At 42.3% G+C, this 19809-nt stretch overlaps 1 protein-coding gene across 3 annotated transcripts in view; it reads left to right on the top strand.

Annotated features, from left to right (window-relative positions):
* Positions 1-19809, top strand: part of FCHSD1 (FCH and double SH3 domains 1) — a 145768-nt gene that overhangs the window by 116163 nt on the left and 9796 nt on the right. For all 3 annotated transcript variants that reach the window (XM_073568039.1, XM_073568040.1, XM_073568041.1), the window contains 4 exons: positions 8236-8364; positions 10701-10784; positions 11767-11926; positions 14724-14929. In XM_073568039.1, the coding sequence (XP_073424140.1) occupies positions 8236-8364; positions 10701-10784; positions 11767-11926; positions 14724-14929 (579 nt within the window). The remainder of the gene's footprint in view (positions 1-8235; positions 8365-10700; positions 10785-11766; positions 11927-14723; positions 14930-19809) is intronic.

Consider the following 19809-nt stretch of genomic DNA (forward strand, 5'->3'; position numbering starts at 1 on the left):
GTTTCAGACTCTTAATTAGCCTGTGAGTGTTACTGTTTGTTCACTACAATTGTTAAGAAAGGCCAGGTGATGCAAATTTCCCAGCTTTTTGAAAATCCAGCCTCCTCTAATCTTTTGCCAAAAAATAGCAGCCATGGGTTCTTCTAAGCAGCTGCCTAGCACTCTGAAAATGAAAATGGTGGAGGCGCACAAAGCAGAAGAAAGCTATAAGAAAATAGCAAAGCGTTTTTAAGGTGCTCTTTCCTCAGTTCAAAATGTAATTAAGAAATGGCAGTTAATAGGAACAGTGGGGGTCAAGATAACGTCTGGAAAACGAAGCAAAATTTCAGTGAGAGCTGCTCGTAGGATTGCTAGAGAGGTAAATCAGAACCTTATTGACTGCAAACGACCTTCAGAAAGGTTTAGCAAACTCTGGAGTTGTTACATTGTTCTACTGTTCAGAAACCCCTGCACAAATATGGCCTTCATGGTGGAGTCATCAGAAGAAAACCTCTTCTGCATTCTCACCATAAAATTCAGCGTCAGAAACTTTATTTTATTTTTATATAGCGCTAACATATTCCGCAGCGCTTTGCAGTTTTGCACATGTTTTCATCACTGTCCCTGATGGGGCTCACAATCTAAATTCTCTAGGAGAAGGCTGGTAGTGCCAAGTACCAAGTCCTTGGACCTCGTGCAGACTGCTGCAGCTGTTTTATGCGATTATAGGTGTTGTGACTCTCACAACCCTATCAGGTGAGCCTAACACTTGCTGTGCACTCATCTACTTTCCATACAGACCTACGCATTGGAAGCGCCCTGTCTCCCCCTTTTCTAATCTAAATTCTCTATCAGTATGTCTTTGGAGTGGCACAAATAGCCTATATGTTTGATTGCACATTCTTTGTTATATTCTGGATATGTCTGTATATAGAAATCCTATTTTACTGCTTGGATCTGTAATCTATTGTCTATGGCCTCCCTGTTCTTGGAGGCCTGTTGCCCTTTCTTTTTAAATGCATTCTTGTTTTTATGCATTAATAGCTAATAAAATATTTTAATGATCAAGCTGGAATCTCTTTACATCCAACAGCACAGTAATTTGCTGTAACGGATACTTGTGAATCTATTGGTGTCTAGCATTATGAATCTTCTTTTGGACATATATGATTATTCAAGATAGCAGAGCATGCAAGACGACCCAGGAGTCTCTCAGAACTTCAAGAATTTTCCAAGGAAGAATGGATGGAAATCTCATAAACAAGAATTGAAAGACTCTCGTCTCGCCCAAACATTTGCTTTGGCCCATTTTCCTTTTCTGTAATTTTTAAAATGTCAACAAAGCCTTCACAAGGTTGGCACACACTCTTGGTGGTATGTTGGCCAATTTCTCCATGCAGATCTCCTCTATAGCAGTGATGTTTTGGGCCTGTCGCTGGGCAACACAGACTTCATATCCATCCAAAGGTTTTCTATGGGAATGAGATCTGGAGACTGGCTAGGCCACTCCAGGACCTTCATATGCTTCTTATGAAGCCACTCCTTCATTGCCCTGGTGGTGTGCTTGGGATCATTATCATGCTGAAAGACCCATCCATGTTTCATCTTCAATGCCCTTGCTGATGGAAGGAGGTTTGCACTCAAAATCTCATGATACATGGCCCCATTCATTCTTTCGTGTACATGGACCAGTTGTCCTGGTCTCTTTGCAGAGAATCAGGCCCAAAGCATCATGTTGCCACCCCCATGCTTCATAGTAGGTATGGTGTTCTTTGGACACAACTCGGCATTCTGTCCCGTCCAAACACGACAAGTTTTGTTTCTACCAAACAATTCTACTTTGGTTTCATCAGACCATATATCATTCTCCCAGTACTCTTCTGGATATTCCAAATGCTCTCTAGCAAACTTCAGATGGGCCCGGACATGTACAGGCTTAAGCAGGGGGACACGTCTGGCACTGCAGGATCTGAGTCCCTGGTGGCATAATGTGTTACTGATGGTAGCTTTTGTTACGGTGGTCCCAGCTCTATGCAGGTCATTCATTATGTCACCCCGTGTGGTTCTGCGATTTTCTCACCGTTCTTGTGATCATTTTGACCCCACGGGTGAGATCTTGCGTAGAGCCCCAGATCGAGGGAGATTATCAGTGGTCTTGTATGTCTTCCATTTTCTTATTATTGCTCCCACAGTTGATTTCATCACACCAAGCTGCTTGCCTATTGCAGAATCAGTCTTCCCAGCCTGGTGCAGGGCTACAATTTTGTTTCTGGTGTTCTTCGACAGCTCTTTGGTCTTCACCATAGTGGAGTTTGGAGTGTGACTGAGGTTGTGTACAGGTGTCTTTTATACTGATAAGTCAAACCGGTGCCATTACTGCAGGTAATGAGTGGAGGACAGAGGAGCCTCTTAAAGAAGAAGTTACAGGTCTGAGAGAGCCAGAAATCTTGCATGTTTTTATTTTTAGTTGACCAAATACTTATTTTACACCCTAATTTGCAAAATAAATCTTGCCAAATCAGACAAGGTGATTTTCTGGATTTGTTTTCTCATTTTGACTCTCATAGTTGTGGTCTACCTATGATTTTTAGTTACAGGCCTATCATCTGTGACTATGAAAATTGTAGATTCACTCTGAAGGCATCAAAACTATGAATTTACACATGTGGAATTATATAATTAACAAAAATGTGTGAAACAACTGAAGATACTGTGTGTCTTATATTCTAGGTTCTTCAAAGTAACCACCTACTTACTTAGCTGCTTTTTTCTTGCCATAATACAAATTCTAACAGTCTATTCAGTAGGACTATCAGCTGTGTATCCACCAGACTTCTGCACAACACAACTGATGGTCCCAACCGCATTTATAAGGCAAGAAATCCCACTTATTAAACCTGACAGGGCACACCTGTGAAGTGAAATCCTTTTCTGGTGACTACCTCTTGAAGCTCATCAAGAGAATGTCAAAGAGTGTGCAAAGCAGTAATCAAACCAAAAGGTGGCTACTTTGAAGAACCTAGAATATAAGACAAATTTTCAGTTGTTTCACACTTTTTTGTTAATTATATAATTCCATATATGATACCGTATATACTTGTGTATAAGCCGACCCTTGTATAAGTCAACCCCCCTAATTTTGCCGCAAAAAACTGGGAAAACTTATTGACTTGTGTATAAGCCAAGGGTGGAATCCATAGACTATGCCCCCATATGCTGCTCCATAGTTTATGCCCCCATATGCTGCTCCATAGACTATGCCCCCATATGCTGCTCCATAGATTATGCCCCCATGTGTATGTACTGTATGTGTGTGTGTGTATGTATGTATGTATGTATGTATGTATGTATGTATGTGTGTGTATGTCCAGGATTGGCATCTGCACCGTCGCAGCTACAGCCACAAAATTTTGCACAGTCACACGTCTGGACCCAGAGAGCGTCATAGGCTATGTTGTGAGGCGAAATTTTAACCCTGTGTGTTCCAATTCACCAAGCAATTTGGCCTGTTCTTATCATTTCTATGGTGTTATCGTCCTTCTGTAAAGCTGGAATTAGCACAATTTATTACCGTGCCAACACAGACCACCCTCTGTCACAGACTGCAGGGGGAGCCCAGTATCACACAGGATAGGATTAGATACACTTCTCAGCAGTCAGTATCACACAGGATAGGATTAGATACACAGCTCAGCAGTCAGTATCACACAGGATAGGAACAGATACACGGTTCAGCACACAGTATCACTCAGGATAGGATTAGATACACTGCTCAGCACACAGTATCACACAGGATAGGATTAGATACACGGCTTAGCAGTCAGTATCACACAGGATAGGATTAGATACACGGCTCAGCAGACTGTATCACACAGGATAGGATTAGATACACGGCTCAGCAGTCAGTATCACACAGGAGAGGATTAGATGCACTGCTCAGCAGTCAGTAACACACGATAGGGTTAGATACACATATCAGAAACAGGATGTGCTAAAGGAGATGACGTTTTCATTACAAGAATTCCACTCATTCCATCTGATTTGCTTTTTGATTTTAAACGCCTCCAGTTTCCAGTTCAACTGCTATTTGCAATGTCCATTAACAATGCTCAGGGACAGTCCTTGAAAGTAGGAGGAATGATTTGCAATCTCCATGCTTTTCTCATGGTCAACTTTACGTGATCTGTTCAAGAGTTGGAACTGCCAAAAATCTGTTCATCTTTGCACCGAAAGGAAAAACCAAAAATCTTGAATGAGTTGAAAATAAAATACTATCAATACTTGGGTAATCGTTTAGTTAATTTGTGTTGCAAATCTGTAGTGTTGAATATATGATGTGAAATGTTTTTATGTGCAATATGATTATTATAATTTGTTATAACTAACCACAGTTGGTTACTATGCCCAGGCAACGCCGGGCTCTTCAGCTAGTGTGTGTGTATGTATGTATGTGTGTGTGTGTGTGTGTGTGTGTGTGTGTATGTGTGTATATATATATATATATATATATATATATATATATATATATATATATATATATATATATATATATACAGTCATGGCCAAAAGTATTGACACCCCTGCAATTCTGTCAGATAATATTCAGTTTCTTCCTGAAAATGATTGCAAACACAAATTCTTTGGTATTATTATCTTCATTTAATTTGTCTTAAATGAAAAAACACAAAAGAGAATGAAGCAAAAAGCAAAACATTGATCATTTCACACAAAACTCCAAAAATGGGCCGGACAAAAGTATTTGCACCCTCAGCCTAATACTTGGTTGCACAACCTTTAGCCAAAATAACTGCAACCAACCGCTTCCGGTAACCATCAATGAGTTTCTTACAATGCTCTGCTGGAATTTTAGACCATTCTTCTTTGGCAAACTACTCCAGGTCCCTGATATTTGAAGGGTGCCTTCTCCAAACTGCCATTTTTAGATCTCTCCACAGGTGTTCTATGGGATTCAGGTCTGGACTCATTGCTGGCCACCTTAGATGTCTCCAGTGCTTTCTCTCAAACCATTTTCTAGTGCTTTTTGAAGTGTGTTTTGGGTCATTGTCCTGCTGGAAGACCCATGACCTCTGAGGGAGACCCAGCTTTCTCACACTGGGCCCTACATTATGCTGCAAAATTTGTTGGTAGTCTTCAGACTTCATAATGCCATGCACACGGTCAAGCAGTCCAGTGCCAGAGGCAGCAAAGCAACCCCAAAACATCAGGGAACCTCCGCCATGTTTGACTGTAGGCACCGTGTACTTTTCTTTGAATGCCTCTTTTTTCTCCTGTAAACTCTATGTTGATGCTTTTGCCCTAAAAGCTCTACTTTTGTCTCATCTGACCAAAGAACATTCTTCCAAAATGTTTTAGGCTTTTTCAGGTAAGTTTTGGCAAACTCCAGCCTGGCTTTTTTATGTCTCGGGGTAAGAAGTGGAGTCTTCCTGGGTCTCCTACCATACAGTCCCTTTTCATTCAGACGCCGACGGATTGTACGGGTTGACACCGTTGTACCCTCGGACTGCAGGGCAGCTTGAACTTGTTTGGATGTTAGTGGAGGTTCTTTATCCAACATCCGCACAATCTTGCGTTGAAATCTCTTGTCAATTTTTCTTTTCCGGCCACATCTAGGGAGGTTAGCCACAGTGCCATGGGCTTTAAACTTCTTGATGACACTGTGCACGGTAGACACAGGAACATTCAGGTCTTTGGAGATGGACTTGTAGCCTTGAGATTGCTCATGCTTCCTCACAATTTGGATTCTCAAGTTCTCAGACAGTTCTTTGGTCTTCTTTCTTTTCTCCATGCTCAATGTGGTACACACAAGGACACAGGACAGAGGTTGAGTCAACTTTAATCCATGTTAACTGGCTGCAAGTGTGATTTAGTTATTGCCAACACCTGTTAGGTGCCACAGATAAGTTACAGGTGTTGTTAATTACATAAATTAGAGAAGCATCACATGATTTTTCAAACAGTGCCAATACTTTTGTCCACCCTCTTTGTTATGTTTGGTGTGGAATTATATCCAATTTGGCTTTAGGACAATTTTTTTTGTGTTTTTTTCATTTAAGACAAATTAAATGAAGATAATACCAAAGAATTTGTGTTTGCAATCATTTTCAGGAAGAAACTGAGTATTATCTGACAGAATTGCAGGGGTGTCAATACTTTTGGCCATGACTGTATGTGTATGTATTAATACATTTTATTTCTATAGCGCCGACATGTTCCGCAGCACTTTACATTTCAGAGGGGACGATAGACATTACAGCATAACAATCACATAGATTATAACAGATACTAAGAGGAATGAGGGCCCTGCTGATATAGATAATCTCTCTCTGTGTGTATGTATATCTATTTATATTTTTTTGGCTTAAAATACAGAGAAAATGTGTCCACTTTATATTACAATTTTTTTTGCTTAAAAATGTGTCCACTTTAACTTTAGGCCTTTTAGAAATCATGTAATCTTCATCTTGCTTAATTGTTCACAATAACAGTAGTTTTGACCTTGGGTGCCCCAACTTTTACATGCCACTGTACACTGCATGTGAGCACAGTCTTTCAGTCACAATTTTTCCCTTATTTCTGGGAGATATGTGTATTGTAAATATAGTTTAATTGTCCGAAAATAGACACCCCCGTGTGTATTTGTCATTTAATTGGAGTACCTCAAATGACCACATGGTGTCTCCATGAGCTGCTGATTCCATTCTTCACATGGGAGATTTCCTTTCTCTGCTGTTATCTAGTTCGGAGTTTAATATATGGATGTGACTCTTCCTTGATGCTTACTAATTATAAAATGTAATCCCATAAAATGTTCGTCTCTATGGTGATCAGTTAGCGAGAAGCACAATGTCCTTCACAATTTAGCAATAAAGCAGATCTTTATTAATGTCCTTATTAGTGGTCCTTTCCAGGACTTCATAGCAACAAAACCACAACAATTACTTGCTCCCCATAAATCCGTTTAAAAAATGACTATAATAAAATAGAAAATACAAATTCTGAATGAATTTTTTTCTTTAAATAATAAAAAGTGCTAACATTTTCCAAAATACTTTTAGTATCAATTCCTCATTGTGCTGTTTAATAGAAACCTTCAAAGTTTGCGTAAAGTGTAAGCGTCATTTTAATTTTCTTAACGTAAATCATTAGTGCGTATGAAAATAAGAAACTTTGTACTATATCTTATCAGAGAAATCGGCTTCTTTCTCCTCCGGGCCTGATGTTTCAATCTCAGTTCATGGACAAAATCTGTAAAATCTGTATTCTAGGAAGACATTGCTGAGAGAGATGACAGTTGGTGCTTGTAAGATTTTATGTAGAGGAGAGGAGCTAAGGGCAGACACAGATTTTGCTGCAAGTTCTCTCTAAATTCTATGTCTGCCTTGATTTAGAGAACTTGCAGCAGAATGTCTGTCTGCCCTTAGCTCCTCCTCTCTACATAGATAACAGTTGTTGCTTATAAAATTCTATGAAAGATCTGTCGCGGAGAGATTCTTTCATTCTGAAACTTCTCAGTTCACATGTAAATTCTGTCTGCAGTGAAAAGAACGTGTCCCGTGAGATAGGAGATGTCAGTTGGTGCTCATAATGTTCTATGGAACTGTAACTGTGATTTAGGAGAACTTGCAGCAGAATGTCTGTCTGCCCTTAGCTCCTCCTCTTTGCATAGAATCTTACAAGCACCAACTGTTATCTATCAGCAATGTCTTCATTGAATACAGATTTTACAGATTTTCTCCATGAATTGAGAGTAAAGCTTCAGTCCCAGAGGGGAAAGAGGCAGATTTCTCTGATAAGATATAGTACAAAGTTGCGTATTTTCATGTATACTGTTGATGTATGAAAATAACAATTAAAACAATTGTTACCCTTTTAAATAAAGAATAATTTGGCCTGGTCATGCGATGGGCCCACTATACCGGTAGAGGACAGTCCCAGGCGGGTGACTGTTCTATTCAGGCATATTGACTTAAGTTTCTCTGATGTGACCACCTATGTATATATGTACAGCCATGTATATTCTGTCCGTCCCCAATGACAGTGGACTGGATTCTGCTTCAATTCCCATTTTTTGGTTCCTACTCAGATCCTTACACTTCAGCTTTATTCTTCGCTGAGAGTCTTGTGTGTATTACCGTGGCCCCCGCTCTGCTTTTACATTATTTGCAGGGTTCTTTTAGCGACAGTTATTAGTTCTAGACAGTTCCAGTTAATAGAGACCTGTTTTATGTTTTCCAGATGGAAGATTTTGATTTCTCGGAGTTCGAGGATATGGACGATGGCGGCGAAACCTTTGAAGAATCCCCTCTTAGCCTCAGTGGCAACCGCTCCTATCCCACACCATGTCACGTGCTGTATAACTACAAGGTAGGCTGCAACAGCCGTCCGCTAACATTGCCACCCTCAAGGGACACTGAATTTTGTAATTTTTCTTTTTTTTTTTTTTTTTTTTTTAGATTTTACTTTGATTATATTGTAAGTATTTTTCTAGATTTTGTCTATGTAAATCCTTCGCTGCAGATTCTGCAAGGGAAAACCTGCAAGAAAGACGGTACAATATATCAAAACCCTTCCCATGGTAACCGTTTTTCCCACAGAAGATTTGAGGACATGCTATGGATTTTAAACTAGCAATGAATCTTTATAGTTGCAGATCTGTGTGTTTTACACCCCTTTTGAGGCTTAGGTTCTGCGTATGCATATACTTCAATACAAGCATACGTACAGAATTCATTTTCATTGGAAAAAAGTTTACTAATTATACAAAGAAAACTTTTCTCCCTACATCCATCTCCCTACATCCATCTATATTCAAAAGTAAAGTTGACGTTACTTTTCAATATGCGAGATAAGAAAAAAAAAAAGATTTATCTTCACTCATTTGCCAACATTTCGGCACACTTTAGTTAATTGGAATAGTCTCCAAATTGTAGGTTGGAAGGTAAGACATTTAAAGCTGGGGCTACATGGTGAATACAAGCAAATGGGGTTGCTTCGCGAAGCAAGGCGCCAAAAAAATCAGACCCAGTTGGATTTTTTACAAATTACTTACTGCAGTTGTGGCCCCCTCAGGTTTGCCTTGCGTATAGTGCTGCTAGGTAGCAATGGCGCCCAGAAATACTTGGCCGTGCAAAGTGTCACGGCCAAAATTGACATGTAGCCGGAGCCTAAATCAAAGGGATTGCTACGTGGCTCGGACAGGCTTATCGTAAGCTACTCGGTTGACCAGATCCAGGGGTTGCCCTGGCCTTCATCCTTTAACCACTGTATAGGGATCTGGACTTACGTGGGGCCCCAGAGTCCACTGCTGGCCAGTAGTGCTGACTGGTAGGGGTAGTCATTTAGCCTGGTCAAAACCAGGAGGACAGTAGTGTACAAAATCAGTAAGGAAACGGGCCATGGTCAGACAACAGGGATACCACAAAGCAAGAGGCAGGAGCTGAGACCACAGAACTGAACCAGAGTAGACAAAACTTTTTATCTTGCAGCTTCCAGCAGCCAACTGGGAGCTCAAGTTAGGGTGTGGTGCTCACTGATAGGCCAACGTAGGGAGCTGATTACTCCAGCTGGACTGCCAGACTGGACGGCAGTATAGGTCCCAGTCCCCTGAACCACAAATCTTAGTGGCTGGACAGGTCCTGCACCACCCAGAGCTTCTGGTCCCAGTGTCTTCTCCATCACCAGCTCTGCATGCAGATTGACAACAGGGTCTCCTGGTGACAGAAAAAGATGCCACAAGAGCAGGTCATGGGGAAGATGTAATAGGGATCGTCCTGCCCTCTGGAATTGCACAGAATGACATATCTGGAGAAGTGTTGTTAATGTTTTTGTTACAGCTTCCACTTAATACCAGAGGAGCAGCATAAGGCGATGTAGCAGAAGTGGTGAAGAATAAAGCGACGCAGCAGTAGTGGTGCCGCACAATGCGACGCAGCAGAAGTGGTGCCTCACAATGCGGCGCAGCAGAAGTGGTGCCTCACAATGCGGCGCAGCAGAAGTGGTGCCGCACAATGCGGCGCAGCAGGAGTGGTGCCGCACAATGCGGCGCAGCAGGAGTGGTGCCGCACAATGCGGCGCAGCAGGAGTGGTGCCGCACAATGCGGCGCAGCAGGAGTGGTGCCGCACAATGCGGCGCAGCAGGAGTGGTGCCGCACAATGCGGCGCAGCAGGAGTGGTGCCGCACAATGCGGCGCAGCAGGAGTGGTGCCGCACAATGCGGCGCAGCAGGAGTGGTGCCGCACAATGCGGCGCAGCAGGAGTGGTGCCGCACAATGCGGCGCAGCAGGAGTGGTGCCGCACAAGGCGATGTAGTGAAAGTGATGCAGTATGATTGCAAATTAAATATTCAGCCCTACCAACTCCAAATCTCTCAATCCACAACACAACCACAGTGACAACACACAGGCACCTACTGTATAGCAGAAGCATCTCTACACAGTGTCACAAAATCTTAGATATTTTTCAAAGCTGTAATCTCATGCCACTTGATCTAAGAGGATGAAATAAGAAAGGACACCTCTCCAGCTCAAATGGGCGCAAGTCTTATACAGCTGATCTGTTAATCTGCTGTCTTCTTTTTTTATTACAAGCCTGATCCTGTCTTGAGTTTTGGGATTTATAAGGAAGGCAGTAATGCAGAAAAGATGGAAAGTGTCATAGTGAATGAATTGCAGTGAGTCACCTTTTGATGTTCGTATCCTTAGGCTTCTCAGGCGGATGAGCTGACCATCACTCAAGGTGAAAGACTGGAGGTGATTGAGGATGGAGACATGGAGGAGTGGGTGAAGGTGGGTCTCGATCTTTTTGTCAATTTCTGAGATCACTAATCTGTACTGTTACTAGCAGTCATAGACATCATTCATACCAAGCTTTTACATTGAGGCAGAGTTGTTTCACAAAGTGGCAGCCAGTGCCTGCTGGTAGATCACTGTCCGTATAACTGTACATTGCTCGTGGATTTGCAGGGAAACTTCTGAGAACTGAATTCTACTCGGTGCTGAAAGCTCTTCTGTTTGCAAAGGGAGCAATCCGATTGACAACCTCAAGGAATTGTTAATACTATGTCTTAATACATGTGGGCATAGCTGGCATCAACCCCTTGGCAAATCTAGGCTTCCGGCAAGCCCGTCTTCCCTTTCCACCCCGCTACGGAAGACATAAAGTTTTCTTTGATATTACTGCTCTCTCTCTATTGTGATTTTATTGGTCCCAGCTGCAGAAAAGGATTAATTAGGACATGAATCAGTCATTCGTTAGTCAGTCACTCCCAGTATGTGCAGCGATGGGAATCAGGAGACACAGGTAGGTGAATATTCAGCCATATTTCAATCAGGAGGTCTCTTCCTCCTCTGCTGTGTAGGGATAGCCATAGTAGCCGAAGATTGACTAGTACAAAGACCAATGTAATGTAAAATGACAGACAATAAGAACAGGAGATAGGAGAAAGGAAAGGTCTCCAGCACAATGCGGAGCTCTGAAGGTGAAGGCTTCACAAAGGTACTTTTAAAGTCAGATCCATGACTATTTAGATCATTTCTTCTTGGTAAAGCTATAGATTTACTTTTTTAAGAAGGACATTAAACTTTTGTATAATGGACTTTGTAGGACTTACTGAAATGGAGCTTATCATTTTGAAAGCACAAAGGTTATTATCAGAACAAACTGAAGAGAACACAGAGTCCGGTTCTCGAATAAATGGAAATCAAATTCATTTATCTCCTAATGGGCTCGTAGGGTAACAGTCTGTTCTTTTCTACGTTTTCGCTTAAGGCTCGGAATAAAACTGGACAAGTGGGTTATGTCCCGGAAAAGTACATAACTTACATTAACCAGAGGGCGGCAGAATGTTTGAGTGCCGGTCACATGGAAGGACTTTCGGGAGCACAGTCCCTCGCTGGGATTCTGGAGCTGGAACGTTCTGACGATGCAGGTAGATATAAACACTATATTTGGAATGGAAGGGGGTATCCTAATATTTGATATCACAAGCACACCTGTGTGGAAAAGTGGGCCAATTTTTTTTTCTCACTTGTCATCCGTGTGTGGTCCATGTGCAAGGAGATGGACATATTGTCCACATTCCCCCTTGAAGACACAAGTACTGTTATGGTGTATAATGTGTATTGTTATATGTGTCAGTATTGTTGATGCTGTGTTCTGCATGACAATAAGGGGAGTTAGAGTCAATGATTGGGACTAGCCCAGAGAGGGAGGAGCAAAAATGAAGGGACAGAGAGCATTTCCTGTCAGGATATCAGATAGTGCTCAGGGTGCAGTAAAAGCTTACCTATGGTCTGACTAGTGAGCAGAGCACGCTACGTGGGTTTTCCTGACATTAGTGGAGACTGAGCCAGTGGATAACATCATCCTGAGTAAAGCGGAAGGAAAACTGGCCGAAGGACAGAGTGGTCAACCGGAGACGGGTTCTGGCATAGGGCGCCTAGCAGTACGGCCCTCAGTTTATAAATCAGAGGTAACGGACCAAGTTAGAACAGAGAAAGTGAGATGATGAGAGTGCCCCGGGTAGGAATTGCAAGACGCCCGAGGCAGAGACGCTAAGTACCGGCCATAGTGGCTATCTAGTTCCTTGAAGAGAAACAGACAACTTGGAACAGCGGGTTGAGAATAGGACGTTTACCGTAGTATCGTGTCGGGGTGTGGTGAAGGAGAGTGGATTAGTTGAGTCAGAAACAAGTAAAGGACTTGTGTGTATCTGTGTGTGGAAATGCTCCATGTTGTAAAGGAGCTATGTAGTTATGTAGCCACTATCTATTGTACATAATTCCCATCAAGTTACTGTTTAGTAAACAGTTTATTTTTGACCAGTGTTCTCCCTCATTGAGCTGTTCAACATCCGGCCCTAGCAAACCAAAGTCATTGGTAACATGCGGTCTACTATGGCAGACGAAGTCCACACACTCAGCCAGGACCCCCATTTTCATGTAACATGTCTTGGTGTAAGGCCGGGATCACACTACCGTGTGTAATGCGAGAAACTCACACGAGTCTCTCACATCAACACCCGGCGCTGCCGCTGGCACTCACTACCGGAGCTGTGGCTGCATGTATTTCACACAGTAGTGTGATCCCGGCCTAAGAGATGAGTACCTTGCCCACAGTAACCGCCCCTCACCATGGTACACATATACAATTCATTTATTGCAGCAGCTATTAATCACTTACAAAACAATTTACAGTTTCTTATGTTACAAAATTGTATTGGATCCATCCAAATCGGTTTCCATACTGTGGCTCTTTATGGCATCTATATTTTTCTTTTAGCGCACTGTTAGACTTGAATGTCCAAGTTTCATCTGATTAAGGGTACTTTAGTATTGCTATTATTGTGGGTCCCATCTGGGCCTGTGTCCAAACCTCCCCCAGATAATGGGATCCAGGAGTATATGCTGACAAGGCAGAGACTATAATGGTGCCGGCAGAGGCCCCGGGCTATGGAGTCGGTGTCATGGAAATTGAGGAGTCTGAGTTGGAGGTTTGGCTTACCGACTCCCACAGCCCTGGGCAAAGCAAATGTGCTGTCTGTCGTGCATTATTTTCGGGTGTATCCACCTACTGGAGGCAGATACTCAGACGCAGTCTGCGCAAGTCCAACGGGACCCACAAAGAAGATAACTGCTATGTGAAAGCACCATTACCGGAGGAATTAGTGCATGCTTCCTTTTTTTATTTTTCCCACACACAAGTTTGGTCAGTGAAAAAAGAACACTTATCTGCACTTCCTCGCTTAATAATTGAGTATGATCGTAAGGGCAGAGACACACTGCCATATTTCTCGTGCGATAATCGCAGCGCACTACACGGACTGGCCGGCACCTCTCCTGACCTGAGCCTGACAGCGTGATGGATTACTATGCAGCTGTCAAGCTCCGCTCATGAGAGCAGACAGCCAGTGCGAGTTTTACGATGCGATTCTCGCACGAGAAATACGGCAGTGTGTCTCTGCCCTCATCTGTTTTTGCCAAGGACCACACATATTGTCACGTGAACGAGCCATTAATGTGCTTGATGAAAGGGCTTTTATCCTACAAAAACTTTCAAAAATGTTTTTTTTCTGGTTAGCTAATAAAGATATCACTCTAATAAATTACAGGGTTATTAGAAATTATCCATCTTTTTTAAAGGGGTTCTGCACAGTGACACCAAACTAAAATGAAAATCTGAGCCAAGTGGTCGTCACCAAGTGTCGCTTGCTGGTCATCACCTGCTTCTGACACCTGCCCTAGTTCGTAACTCCATTCTTCTGTATAAAGTTAGCATTGCTATGTCGTTCCTCCTATAGTGTTAGGACGAGCTGCAAAAGTGCAGGCTCCTTTAGCAATGGGTGAACAGATCAGGCGGTCAGGGCACTGAGACTTCTGCAGCTTTTTAGGGTATTTTAAATGTGAATCTAAGGAAGTCCTGTTTGTGTGGATCCTATAGCACAGATGACCTGTATGTAGAGGACCACAACACTATTTATGATTAGCGTTGCTGACCATTATAATGACTCTCAATTCATGTAATAATTGGATATACTGGGTCCATCAAAATGTTTCTCCTTTCTGGCTCACAGGAGAGTCCTGAACGAGGGTCCTGGGGAATATGGATGGGGTCGTCTTCATCAGACCTCTTACTCTACTGTAGAAGATGGCTGAATCACTAGTTGCCGTCTTTCACCCGAGCTCATTTGTAGACTTCTACTTGACATTTAGTATTACTCTCTCCAGTGTCTCTCGCCAGAGCTCTTTACGACTACGAAGGTCAAAGTGAAGAAGAGCTGACGTTTCCCGAAGGATCCATCATCCAAATTATCCACAGGGAAGAAGGTGGAATTGACGATGGCTTTTGGAAAGGGGAATTCAATGGCCGAGTCGGAGTTTTTCCATCGCTTGTTGTTGAAGAATTAACAGGAGATGATACAGACTCTCAGCAGGTCTGTACCACAAATGCTAAGTGGTATTCACGATTTACTGACTTCTGGTGAATGAAGGTCTGCGGGTTCTGCGACTTGTCGGGGTATTATAAATGCCAGTCTTTACTCATGTACACTTATTTATAGTTTACGGTAAAGGGTTATACCCACCATAGGATGACATGCCGATCATTTACCCCCCTGTGCAGGGGCTGTGTCCCTTGCTGGAGTATCACTTTTACAGGAAAACGGCCACCTAAAATCATAATATTTTAAGGCATATCACAATATGAAAAAATACACATATTTGGTATATCTGCATTCGTAAAATTCCTTTCTGTCAAAATATCAAGTACCGTAAATTAATCTGTTCGGTAAGCGGTGTAATGAAAAAATAAGTCGAAACACCAGAATTATGTTTTTTGGCTGCCGTAACATTGCAATAAAATACAATAAGAGGCGATCAAAACATTGTATATACCCTAAAATCATATGAGTAAAAACGTCATCTCGGGGCGCAAAAAAAAATAAGCCGTCACCTAGCCCCAGATCCTGCAAAATGCAAACACTATGGGTCTTGGAGAATAGCGACACAAGAAATTTTCTTTTTTGTTTGCTTTATTTCTATGAAATTCCGAATTTATTTGCACCATTTAAAATAAAAAAAAAAACAAAAAACAAACAAACAAATAACTATGTAGTCATAGTACTGAAAATAAAGAAAACTCTTTGAATGGGAAGGCGTGTCCAAACTTTTGGTCTGTACTGTATGTATTTATCCACTGAATCCTTTTTAAAAATTGTGTGTCAATATCTGTTAAATAAAAAACCCTTGAATTTTTACTTGACATATGCTTTAGTTCATTTGTAGGTAGTATACTGCATCTAGTTTAGTTATACACAAGTTAAGCCATGACATGCCCAGATAGAATATACATTATTTATGTACAGGTAAAGCCTTGATGTATTGCACTGTAAATAAAGACCAGATCCATATTAGGCCTCTTTCACACTTCAGTTTTTTGCATCAGTTGAAATCCGCCAAAAAGTCAGACAAGCGGATCCGTTCCTAACTGATGTGAACGGATGGCACAGGATCCGTTTTGAGACGGATCCTGAAATTTAAAGGAAACGAGAGAGAGAGAGAGAGAGATTGATTGATTGAGAGAGATTTTGTCCGGCACCCAGAAAGAATTTCGGGTTAAATGAGTGTCTGGAGGATCCGCCAGAGGACAAAACGTTACAAGCTCCGTTTTGAAATCTTTGAGGATGGTGACGGACAGCAACTTTTGGCGGATCCTCAAAAAAAACGGATAGCAATCCGTCACAATCCGCCATTAATGCAAGTCAATGGGGAAAAAACGGATCCTCAAAAAAAAATTGAGGATCCGTTTTTTTTCAAAACCTGGCGGATTGTGACTGATTGTAAAAAACTGAAGTGTGAAAGAGGCCTTAGTTATCGTCTTTATCATTACTGCATAGGTTAAGCTTTATCACTATGTCGAAGCTGGAAAAGTCCTCAAAACCCTATTGTGACGTGATCTTAGTCTCTGCCTTGTCACGCAGGCTGACACTCTAAAATGAACAACTAATGGCGTTCCCACTCAGTCGGCTGACCCTATTATGTCCTATGCTGGCTTTTCATAGAAAGTCATGGTGGACAGCAGTGTAAGCAGCCTCTTCTTACCTCAGCATCCCTGGTATTGCCAGTATTAGATCGAGCAGACAGATGGACAGCAGTGTGAGTAGTCTCTTCTTACCTCAGCATCCCTGGTATTGCCAGTATTATATCAGGCAGACAGATGGACAGCAGTGTGAGCAGCTTCTTAGCTCTGTAAATTTGGTATCTCCAGTATTGTATCGGTTAGACCTGGTGTACAGCAGTGTGAGTGGACGCTTTGTACCTCAAAACCCTTGGTTTCTCCAGTATTATCTGAGAAAGACAGGGTGGACAGCAATGTAAGCAACCTCTTCTTACCTCAGCACCCCTAGTATCTCCAGTATTACATCAGATATACAGGGTGGACAGCAGTGTGAGACATCTCTCCTTATCTTCGCACCCCTGGTATCTCTTGTATCAGATCAGATAGACAGTGTGCACAGCAGTGTGAGCAGCCTCTTCTTATCTCAGCACTCCTGGTATCTCCTCTCTTGGATAAGAATATTGTCCTGGAGCACATTTTTCTGCATTTAGAGCTTCCTATAGCACATGCTGAAAGGCACCGTCCTGTTAACATCCTAGTGTAGGTTACAGCTACATTTTAATTCATATAGTGATCACATCCGTAGGCCAAACAATTGTGATTTGCTAATTATACAGGTTATCCACTACTCGGATAACCATTTCCCAATCACCATATTCCCGCATGTAAAATAATAACAGCTTGTCTTCACCTCCAGTGCTGGTGCCGTTGCAGCAATTTGGGTGCCGGGTCTCCTGGGGCTTGCATGATCTTCTTCTGTCCCGAGAGCACTGCAGACAATCAACTAATTCACTAACTTTCTTTGGATTTAACTAACATTCAGAGGAAGTCACAGAGCAGCAGCAACTCTCACTTCCCCTGGATGTCAGTTTTGCCTTAAAACGTGGGAGGGAAGTGACCCATGAACGACATCTGATAGCTTGCTAATTTAAAGGTATTTAGAAATTTATTTATAAGTAGCTGAAGAGCCCGGCGCTGCCCGGGCATAGTAACTAACTGTGGTTATAGAAAATTATAATTATCCTCCATCCCATAGTCCCGTACCCATATACCCATCATACATATCCACGATCCCATAGGCCCGTGCCCATATACCCATCATACATATCCTCCATCCCATAGTCGAGTGCCCATATACCCATCACACATCACCCATCACACATCCTCCATCCCATAGTCCCATGTCCATATACCCATCATACATATTCTCCATCTCATAGTCCCATGCCCATATACCCATCATACATATCCTCCATCCCATAGTCCCGTGCCCATATACCCATCATACATCCTCCATCCCATAGTCCCGTGCCCATATACCCATCATACATATTCTCCATCCCATAGTCCCGTGCCCATATATCCATCTTACATATTCTCCATCCCATAGTCCCATGCCCATATACCCATCATACATATTCTCCATCCCATAGTCCCGTGCCCATATACCCATCATACATATTCACTATCCCATAGTCGAGTGCCCATATACCCATCACACATCCTTCATCTCATAGTCCCGTGCCCATATACCCATCATACATATCCTCCATCCCATAGTCCCGTGCCCATATACCCATCATACATATCCGCTATCTCATAGTCCCATGCCCATATACCGTCATACATATCCTCCATCCCATAGTCCAGTGCCCATACACCCATCACACATCCTCCATCCCATAGTCCTGTGCCCATATACATATCCGCCATCCCATAGTCCCGTGCCCATATACCGTCATACATATCCTCCATCCCATAGTCCAGTGCCCATATACCCATCCCATAGTCCCATGCCCATATACCCATCATACATATCCTCCATCCCATAGTCCAGTGCCCATATACCCATCACACATCCTCCATCTCATAGTCCCGTGCCCATATACATATCCGCCATCCCATAGTCCAGTGCCCATATACCCATCACACATCCCATAGTCCCGTTCCCATATACCCATCATACATATCCTCCATCCCATAGTCCGGTGCCCATATACCCATCACACATCCTCCATTCCATAGTCAACCATTATGACATCATAATGAGCGGCGGCAGGGCTTGCAACCTATGATGACATCAGCGTCGCCATGGCAACCATTGTGACATCATAATGAGGGGCGGGGCTTGATACGCACACACTGCTTCCCCAGTATGCAAATAGGGGCATTATTACATCATAATGAGGGGCGGGGCTTGACGCACACACACTTTTTCCCCCAGTATGTAGATAGGGGCAAAATTGTTTGGTGAATTGGAACATGCGGGGTTAAAATTTCGCCTCACAACATAGCTTAGGACTCTCTCGGGGTCCAGACGTGTGACTGTGCCAAATTTTGTGGCTGTAGCTGCGACGGTGCGGATGCCTATCCCGGACATACACACACACACACACACACACACACACACACACACACACACACACACACACACACACACACACACACACACACACACACACACACACACATACATACATACATACATACACACTTTGAGCTTTATATATTAGATATTTCCTTTTTTTAACGTAGCACAAAGAAAAGAAAATACGATCAAAACGGCCCACTTTTATAAAAATCTAAATTTTATTAATTCATCAAAGAGAACATGAACATGGGAGAGACATAAAGTGCAAATGTGCATAGACAAAAAATATACCAAAAGGGTACAGATTGTACAGGGCAGCAAAGGTATTAAACATTTAAAGATCCATATAAATAATGCAGATCAATATATAGTTAAACCATGCAGCGTGCTGGCCCACATAAAGGTAAGTATATATTCATAATCATAGGACTACCACCGCACAACTAATCTTACCTATATAGTAATGGCGTTGCCCCGAGACGTGTACCCACCCCTTTCTCGGGGCAACGCCATTACTTTTTTGTCTAAGGACATTTGCACTTTGTCTCTCCCATGTTCATGTTCTCTTTGATGAATTAATAAAATTTAGATTTTTATAAAAGTGGGCCGTTTTGATCGTATTTTCTTTCCTTTGTGCTAGTTTTGTATGCGATTGGCTCCATATATAGGTCCCATTTCTTGCACCAATATGTGTTACTTATTATATAAAGATTACGGATTCATCATAATGGTGCGTGATTTATTGCTGTGTGTTTGTTTTACTTTTTTTTAATGTGTAGAGATCCTTTTTAACAGTACCATTAACAGTGTATGTTGTAGCCACCAAG

The sequence above is a fragment of the Dendrobates tinctorius genome, unplaced genomic scaffold, assembly GCF_039654945.1.
Source record: "Dendrobates tinctorius isolate UK_male_01 unplaced genomic scaffold, ASM3965494v1 ptg000020l, whole genome shotgun sequence".
NCBI lineage: Eukaryota > Metazoa > Chordata > Amphibia > Anura > Dendrobatidae > Dendrobates > Dendrobates tinctorius.